The sequence below is a fragment of the Centroberyx gerrardi genome, chromosome 20, assembly GCF_048128805.1.
Source record: "Centroberyx gerrardi isolate f3 chromosome 20, fCenGer3.hap1.cur.20231027, whole genome shotgun sequence".
In the NCBI taxonomy this organism is placed as follows: Eukaryota; Metazoa; Chordata; class Actinopteri; order Beryciformes; family Berycidae; genus Centroberyx; species Centroberyx gerrardi.
In genome coordinates this window covers 10,457,736-10,467,933 of record NC_136016.1, presented here as the reverse complement: position 1 = coordinate 10,467,933, position 10,198 = coordinate 10,457,736, and the positions used below count along the sequence as shown (strand labels likewise).

General features: G+C 44.3%; 1 protein-coding gene across 1 annotated transcript in view; it reads right to left on the bottom strand.

The window, feature by feature from the left end:
• Window positions 1–5,626: 5,626 nt before the first annotated feature.
• Window positions 5,627–10,198, bottom strand: part of sdk2b (sidekick cell adhesion molecule 2b) — a 238,338-nt gene continuing 233,766 nt past the window's right edge. The window contains exon 45 of the mRNA XM_078290678.1: window positions 5,627–6,049. Within this exon, the coding sequence (XP_078146804.1) occupies window positions 5,627–6,049 (423 nt within the window). The remainder of the gene's footprint in view (window positions 6,050–10,198) is intronic.

Genomic DNA, 10,198 nt, shown 5'->3' with positions numbered 1-10,198 from the left:
GATTGTTTATGCTGTGTTTCATATTTTGAAGCGATATGAACTCTCATTATTTCTCCTGGAATAACTGATTACAATATAAATGTTGTATGCTTCCACATTTTGTATAAAAATATATATCAAGTTCCTTCCTTTAAATGATAGATATGGTAATTATTTTTCTTTTTTGTTGGTCAGTTTTGGGTTTTTATTTGACTACAGTTTAAATTTTAGTGGTAAAGGTACAAGTTAACAAGGTAATTACTGGAAAATATCACTGAAAATATCTGAGAAATTATAACTACTCCCACTCTTTCCCAAAACCACACTCACACACACACACACACACACACACACACACACACACACACTTACACACACACTTACACATACACTCTCAAAGTGTAACTTCATGTAATTTTCTTTTATACAGCCTGATACAGCACATTCTGTCTTGGGCCTTCTACACTGGCAAAAAATCAGGAATGTGTGGTCTGAGCATGAACTTCGGATACCATGAAATTCAGAAGTAATGTCAGAAGTAATTTTCTGTGTGATTTGTAGCAGAGGGTAAATGTACTGCACTGTACCTCATTATGTTAATTAACGGCCCAGACATATTGATCTCTATCACTAACTCATGCCATCCATGAAATGTTTTGATCTACAGTAATTAGGGTGATCTTAGTGCCCTTTACTCAAATTATTGTTGACAACCTCCAGATTAAATTAAATAATGGCCTTTAATTTCATAGAGATTGGGGATAAATTTATAACCTCTGATGCGTAACATATTCTGATCAGGTAGAAATGGGCTCATGTCTGGCGGTATAATATAGCTACAACACGGTCACCTGGTCCTCATGTGTGAACTTTAACACCCACCTGTCTGTTACAGCCTGACTCGCCCACCTGAAAATGTCATCAGGGTCCTAAACATTATATAATGGACCAATTAGTGGTGCAGAATTTTATGGCCAGCTCATTTTGGGACCTTCAGAACTTCAATGAGGCCGTATAGGAATACAAAACTTTGACGGCACATTACCCCACAACGGGCCCCTTGTTAAATGATTACTTCCTTGTGTGCCTTTGTACCATTTGTTATATAATGCCCATAGCTTGTGTCGTGATACAGAAACATGAACAGAATGGGGGGCGGAGAGGCCCTCTTTTCCAAATGGAAACATATCAACTGGACTGACCCACATATGGACAACTGCCACTTCAAAAGGACCATAATGAATGTAACTAAATATGACTTCATTCAATTATTTCTGTGACTTACAGTATATGCCCCAATTATTCAGCTCGCTTGGATAGTGCAGCTTGAACCACACTACACACCCTGGAAACTAGTGTCCGTCCAAACTCGGGCTCCAAGAGGGGTGAGGCCCCATCATGGCTTGGAGCGGAGAGAGGGAAAGCTGGCTGGGGTAAAGAGCCTTACCAAACTGGTTACCCATGGCTAGACAGACACGAACAGCATCAGTACCACGTGCTTTCCCACAATGCACAGTAAGCTTCAACCCAGTTTTAGCTCCCACCAAAATAATGCCTCTAAATGGCATAATGCATTCATGAACTGCACACAGGGAACGGTCCCTTTCTCAAATTAGTTTCCTTTCTCCAACTGCCAGCATATCCTCTTCAAATCCCCAAACTGCCCTTAGTGAGGCCCACCACCAACCAAATGAGGCAATTAAATGCAGGGTTTCAAAGCCCTTTGAACTACACCTTCTGTCAGGATCTTTTAATGTTCTAACTGTGAGTTCTCAGAGCTCACTGAGGCTATTTAGCACCTTGGGCTCTCTCTTTTAACGGAGACCACCAGCTCCCTCTTTACTCTGTCATTCTCTTCTTCTTCAGAGAGAGAGAGAGAGAGAGAGAGGGAAATCAACATTTGAGCAATTGAAACGCCTTCTGTCTGTGATTCTCTCGGAGGGAAATTTCCCCTGTGTTTTCAAAAAAGGGATTAGTGCGATGGGTGCACTTGTTCCAATTCCCTGTCCCGTCTTACCCAATCCAATCGCTTCCCGACCCTCACGCCTGTGTGTTTAGTAGGTTAGCCCTGGATCAAGTTGACTGTGATCCAATTAGCATCCAACACCATCTGATACCGCCTCTGAACAACATGGTGCTGAGCGTCATTGTAAATATGTGTTAGGACAGTCCTAGTATTGGGACATCTCTGACACTTTGCTGATGACATCATTCTCTATTGCATACAGATAGGACTCAGTGTGCAATCTGATGGCTTTTAACAGACCAGGGAACAAATGATGAGCTACTGAACGATTTAGTTTCATTCATGCCTGCTGTGTCATTTTTGACATCAATGAGCGCTGTCACTTGTGATAATCCCTCCATCTACACAATAAAAACTGTAGGAGGGCCGGAGCCCGGGCCAGCCTACTGTAGGTGGTCTGCGGTTCTTTGTTTAGCTTTGCTTGTTGGATAAAGAGAAAAGTGTGTGAGAAGGGCAAGGTAGAGAGAGAAAGAGGGAGCGCTGAAGAAAGGCGGAAAAAGATGGAGAAACAAAAGACAATAATTCTTTTTCCCATCACCACCGAGAACACGTAGGCCGCAAAATAAGGGGGATGCAATGTTCCGTGTGCCTTCACTTTGATGAAGTAGGTGTCTGTCCAGGAGCAGAGAGGACGATGGAGAGGTCAGGAGGGGACAGCTGCAGCCAGATAACAGGATTTCACAGCGCCGGCACTGATCCGATTTATTGCTGCCCATTAACACTGATGGGAAAGCTGATGGACACCAGGTTAGGTGGAATTCCACCACCTAATGGGCCATCGTCACCTCATGTGTATCGGTACACAAAACAAACACACACACGCACATGCAAGAACACACACACACACACACACACACACACACACAGACTACAAGGAATCACTTCCTTAGCCACAACCACACAATAACTTTGTCCTTTTTAGTGTTTTGTTTTGTTTTTATAATTTATATTACATATGTTTATAAAAGTATAGGGCTTTTTGTGCCCATTTGGTTCTGGTGCAACTTCACCAAACGGTTCAGAGAAACCAATTTTTAATGTGACCAACACTTCCTCCTATATGTTGCTATGTGGTATCCCTCACAAAAAAGTCATGTGAAAACCCACGTCAGTTCAAAGCATGTGCTTTTTGGACACATGGTGGTTTTCATATGTGAGCAATTTTTTTTCATGTTGTATTCTGACATAACGTGACAGGTTTTACATCAGATGTGAACATTTCAATTCATAGGTGACAAGTTTTTTTTTTCCGTTTTTTTTGCACGTTTTCACCTGCTATTATTTATGGCAATATTTTCTTTGCAGGTGAACATATAATTTCACAAGCAAAGAGACAATTCACAGGTGAAAATGTCATTTTCACATGGCAAATTTCACATGTTCACATTCACATGGAAACCAGCATGTGTCCAAAAAGCACATCTGTTTTGAATTCACATGTGGGCTTTCACATGTGACTTTTTGGAAGGGATTCCCTGTGTATCTTACACATTCACTGGTTACTGTAAACACCAACTTAGACTAGGTTACCATGGTCACATGAATTCAATTTCAAGGCCATTCAGCATTCAACACCCCTCCCCATACCCATCCTTCACTCCTCCCCTCTCAGCACCTCCCTCCCTCCTCTTACCCCTCTGCTTCCACTCTTCCCCTCCTCCCACCTTCCCTTCACAAAACTGTACAGTTTGCCAGTGAGTACCAGCAGCGCTGCCATTGAAAAATAATTTATTTTGGAAATGTACTGTGATCATATATTCATTCAGATTCTGCATGATAAGCTTTTTTTGCGTACAGTGAAATCACCCCACAGAGAAAAAAGCAGATGAGAATATTTTTTTTTTTTTTAACTATGAAAACTGGGAATACACCACTGAGTCTTCACTATAGCATTATGAGTGTGCCTTGCAGTGGGGCAGCACAGTGCCAACCTGCTGCGGCGTTATTCCAGGCAAGGTTTACAGTTGCTGCAGGACAGTCTCTTTATATCCAGACACACAGTGAATGCTCTGTAAAGCTTACGCAAGAAGAAGTGTAATCACACACACACGCACGCGCTCGCATATACACACGCACACACGCATTCTACAGTCTTGTTTTTTGGGACAGTACAGTTACACCTGCGTTGTAGAGAGTGGTTCATTACACAAGGGGAGAGGTGAGGCAATTCCATGACATCATCTCTTGGCGCTGGCTCAACGCTGCCCCGTGACGGCGGTCAGTGACAGAGAACAGTTGTACCAGCAGAGGGAAAAAAATCTTTTTCTCTGTTTCTTATCAAAAGGGGCCTCCATACAGTTTGAGCAGAACCAGCAGCTGTGCCCGCATGTGACAGCCCCAGACCACTTCAGACGCAGCCTGCTTTGACTTCCACTCTCGAGTTGGATTTCAAAGCGCGACGTCGCCGATGCAGTGGGCATGTGCAGAGTGAGAGGGATGTGTGTGTGTGTGTGTGTATTGGATACAGCAAAGGGTGGAAAAAATACGGGTGGTATATGCAAATGAATTCACAGCCCATATCTGTCGAGATTAAAAGGAGGCTCTCTTAGCGCCAGGCCGGCCGTTACGATGCCATAGTCACGGACAGCATCAGCAGTTCTGTCACAAACAGCGCCGGGTTTCATAAATATACGTTCCTCTATCAAGGCATCTCTGATCCACTGTAACACACTCACGAGGACTTAAACACTTTCACAGATATACACTTTGTTTCATATCTCCTCAGGATCCTTCGGGCACAGCACAGAGGCATTGACATTTGACCCGCTATGCCCAAACGCTGTCAGACTATGTGTTTGTGTGCTATTGGCCAGTGAGCCGTTTCCATGGAAATGAATGATTGTTTCTCCAATGTCCCCTGAAATGTCTCCGGACCAATCAAGGCAGGCCAACACATTGAAATTAGCTGGATTTGGCCTGAATTTCGCCTCCATGTCCGTCTTTCACCACTTCCTTTGTACATCCAGTTTATCTATCCATCCGTCCATCTCTCCAACACTTGTCCTTTCACTTCCACAATATGGCTCCATCATATAGTTATATCAGTCTCCATCGATGCAATCACTGGAGATCTGAGTCTGGATCAGCTCCATTTTGTCCTCTAGGTATATATATAGATATATATATGTTTTCAAAGATTCTTGTGACTTTGTACAGAATCAAAGAGATTCTTAACTTTTTGAATGTGTGTACAGAAGTATAACAAAGAAAAAAGAAGAAATAAACGATTAAAAAAAAGAAGTCATGCAAATCGATCAGAAGGCAAAACAAAAGTGAAAAGATGCTGTAGATGCTATCTCAGTAACTGGTGAGAGAATTTAAAGTCTACACAGGCACACACACACACATTAGAGGAAAAAAAGCACAACAAAAAGTATCATACTTTGATCCCGGATGTATACAGAATGACTTAAAACAAAACCAGACGTAAAAAAAGAAAGAAAGAAAAAAACCTTGAGAAAAAATGAAAAAAACAGTCATGGAAAGAAAGAAAGAAAGGAAGAAAGGAAGAAAGAATCAACTGACTTGTTTGGGTTGACTGTATGTTATGTAATGCCACGTTCTCCTTCAACAAGATTCGGGTAAATATTTTCAGAAATTTCTATGTCCTTCTCAACATTTTCACACAAAGGAGGAGAAGCCAGCGATGGGGGCCCGTGAGCCGGGGGCTAGGCTGCTGGGGGGCCTGTACAGGGTGCTGTGCTGGCTGGGGGGGTTGGAGCTCTGCTGGGACGGGGTGGGAGTCCGGCTACCTTTGGGCCTGAACAGACTGCCTTGGCCCTGGGGCTGACCCTGGGGCTGCTGGGGCTGGGGGCTGGGCGAGCTGAGCTGGGGCGGCAGCGGGGGCAGGGGGGGCAGGGGCGGCGGGGCGCAGTGCTCCGGCTCGCCCGACTCGGACTCGGTGTAGCTGTAGGCCTGCGCCCGGGATATGCCCTTCTGCTGGCGGCGCCAGGAGTTGTAGTACGTGGGGTCGCTTATGTAGTGGTTGACGAAGGAGTGGGTCTTCTGCCGGTTGGGGTCCACCTCGTACTCGCTGTCGCTGCCCTGTTGAGACGGAGAGAAGAGACACAAGGGTGTGGAGTTAGCACGGGTTCAATTCTGCGGTGCGATTAGGTGGGGCGGTTAGAGATGCGGAGAGGCTTTTAAATGCAAATGGACATGAGGTTATTGAGTTACTGTAGAGTTTCAGAGCAAAGTCACCAAAAGTCATTCGCCCTCACCCCTGTATGAACAACACACACATGCGCACACATGCACGCGCGCCTACACACACACACACACACACACACACACGCACCTTCACAGCACAGCACGTGAACACACATGGACACCAAAAAACATGAAGAGATGGTTAAAGCATGATTACAAAAGGATGACTTGTTACTGGAGCGTGCATTGTAAACGGACCATCAACACAAGACGGCAAAGGTCAATTAGTCTTCAGGTCTTCGACTTAATCTACCAATCAGTCACTGGATCCAGCTATAGGTTCTGGATGGAAGATCTATGTATCCACTATACACAACACACCAGCAAGACGGGGTAGGGTGTTGTATACCACAGTATGCCACAGGAACCTACAATAGGAATCTGAGGGAGAGGATTGGATGGGGGACTAGCAGTAGGAACCAGTCACCTATCTGGCTACAAACACTCAAGCAGGCAGCCACAGGAACCTCACCAAATGCAGCGGAAGTGTACGTAGGCCACCTGTCCCATACGAAAACACCAGCGCCTCCTATGGGTGAACAAAACAATGGGGTTTAAAGCACCATAAAAGAGATATGACAGATGGCCAAGACTGCAATGATCCCAATGAGCCACAGTGATGATGATGATACTGTAAATATATATATGTATACATATATTTTTTGATCCTGCATTGGATCCACAGATATTGAAAGTGCGCTTTTAGGCGGAAAGAACCTGAGCCTGCTCTAGAGAGACCACAGTCATTTTCCTTCATGCCTTATTGCACAACACAGTCAGTTTGAATTCCATCCAAGCCGTCTGCAGAGAAATGACAATCATCCTCAGCACATTCTAGTAACTGACCCTCCACCTTGCTGCGGGCCGGGTTAGATACGCTTTTGTACTCATGTCCTGCAACATTCCAGCTGTCACACAATTAGCAACTTGATCATTTAACACTCAGTAGGGATTGCTCATGGCCATCTAATTGCCATGAAAGGAAGCTGCCAATTGACCAGTCACAGCCTGTGATTAATGACCCGGCCACCACAAACTAAGACAGTCAGTCCTAATGCATAGTCATTGCCAATTTACCAAAGAGGCAGCTTGGGATATGCATTAAGTATATTACAAAAGATACAAAGGCCCATTCTTTTCAGGGCAGTGTTGGTTTTCAGGTGCACCACAGAGATGGTGGTAATAATTTTGAGTGTTTCAAGGTTCTTTTCTCTCTCACCCCCCATATTATCACGTTCCCTCTTTTCACATGGGGCTACGGGTGCTGGCATGTAGACTGACACACTCCAGAACGCTGCTCTCTTGCTGGCTATTGCACAGCACATATGTGATACATATGGCTACAGGATCAGATTCCCCTCTCTCCTGCCTCCCAGCCCTGAACATGCACTGTGTTTCCTATATGCTAAACCCCTATATGAGGTTGTTTTTTTAAACATATATCAGCAGAATTAACAAACGTCAAAGTAGACAATGCTCGTGATGAATTATAGGAAAGATAGGTCACGCTTCTTTGATTCTCTCTGATTCCTAACCAAAGGAAAATCATCCCCTTCCCCTTTCCCCCCTCTCCTCCCTCTTCCTTCCCCATAAATGAATCAAAAGCAGACATTGTGCAAAGCAATTCCACTGCCAATTTTGCCCTCGGCATTCTGAAGTTGATTTAAGTTGCTTGGCAATAACTGTCATGTAGATGATCATGCTTTATATTTATATGTTTCTCAAGTGTTCCTCCCAGTAAAGGCACTTCAGACTGTGAGGGGCATCAATGACTGTGTGTGTCCATTTGTAATATTGCTGCTCCATTGTGAGCACTTGAGACCTACCACTGTTGAAAGGCATTCCAGTCATGCCAGTGCATTTAGAACACAACAAGACAATAACAAGAGCCACTCACTGTGGACCAACAAGACATTCTGAGCCACTTCAAGTGGCATTACCTCACTCTGAAGGAATTAATATTGCCTCAAGAGATGAAGCACCAGTCCAGCTCTGTGTGTGTGTGTGTGTGTGTGTGTGTGTGTGTGCCCATGTGTGGCAGTGGGAAAGAGCGAGTGTAGTCCAAGTGTTGACACAGTGGATTGCATCCTACTCCAGCCCACCCGAGCTCAGCCATGGAGTGTGTGAAACAGATGTTGCTTCTCTTGAAACGTCCTAGCGACAAGTATACACCACTCCAATCTTGCCTCCCATTACTCTCGGTCCATTGCCAGTCCTTGTCAGAAAAAACTCAAGGGTCCTACTGAGGAACCTACACTGGAAAAAGAGATGCATGAAAATATGCCTTTGGGGCAGTATAGCCTGTGAAACAGCTCCTCACTTCAAGACATTACAAGCTAATTAGTAGAGCTGAATGCTGTGAAAGAAACAGGCTTTAGGCATGAAATGCAGCTCTGCACGTAAGCCTCAAGGGAACCCCCACCCTATCTAAGCGAGGATAAGTGTGAGACACACACATACCAGCCAACTGATGTCAATTACTAAATATTTCTTTTCATCACTGGGACTTTAAATTACACAGAGAGAGAGGGATTAATTACTGAAACCTCTTGACAGTATTTTAAAAAAAAAAACAGCTGATATTCAGGATGTCTGCAACATGGTTTTCATGTTGACAGCAGCATTTGGTTTCTGTACCAGTATGATAAAGTTATCCTGTCTTTTCTTGTCTATAATTGTGCTAACAACTTAAAAGGGAGAACAATGTGGGAGAAAAACACTGGAAAACAGAAACAAATCAGACAAGGGAAGTACATCAAATACAGGTCAAAATCACTTGACCTATTTGTCGGAGATAAATTGCTCATTAAGATGATAAATTTGCGCTTGCTTACAAAAGCAGAGGACGGGTGTCGAGGCACAGAGACAAACTAATTCGAAGAATTTCGACCTTTGACCTCTGTGGTGAGAGTTTAGCAGAAATGGCATAAGCTGTCATCTCTGATAGGGCTTTACCCATCAGGCGCTGCACTGGAACACAAGCTATGACCTCACATCTTCAAATGTGTGATGTGCTTGTTCTCTCTTTCTTTTATCTGCATTCATGTTGTTCTGCAAAGCACCTTGCGATGAGCTTGTTTAGTTAAAAATGCTTTGTGACTGAATCTGACTTTGACTTGACTGGGCTTTATGAGATGGCGTGAGACAGAGACAACCTACTCATGGCTAGCTGGGCCCCCATCCCCCCCGCGGTACACGCATACCCCAATACCAGAGAGTGGGCCAGTCCTTTGTCCTTCAGTTATGGATTATTACAGGGACGAGGGGGAGAAAAGGGGGGCTGTGCTATTTCACTCTCATTGATGTAGTGAACACAGCGGGGGTCCCCAGAGACAAAGACAAGGACAACGTATGGGGAGGTGGGAGGGGGTTTGGAGGGTGTGTGTGTGTGGTGGTGGTGGTGGTGGTGGTGGGGGGGGGGGGGGGGGCTCTGTCAGATAGAGTCTTTAATCATGATGACATCCCCTGCAGATTAGAAAGTCCTGACATATTTACAGTACATACATTTGTGTCTGTCAATTTATGGGGAGGGAAAAAAAAAAATATGAGAGGAGAAAAAACGGAAATGGGAGGATGTAAACATGCTTATGGAAGCACACTGAGATGCCTGCTGCGTCTGAGTCGAGCTGTATATCATCATAACAGACAGGGATATAGGCCTCCTTAGCAGCTCCAATCCCCTTTCACCAGCACCAGTGTGTTTTCGCTTCATGAGAACAATATTAATCAAAGGGATTTGAGATTTTTCACTGTCCTGTTGTCTGATGTCAGGCATTAGTGCTGTCCCAGTCTGGCAGACACATTCTCAAGCAAAACTCCCAGTTTTAGGTCATTGAGTCTTTAGGTCATTGTGATCCATTGTCAGTTTTATTCTTGATAGGAATATAGTTTATGGGACGAATCTAATCTTTATCACGTCATCCTCTCTTTCTCACTCACTGTCCCTGTCTCTCTCTACTATCCTCTGTCTCATAAAACACAGAT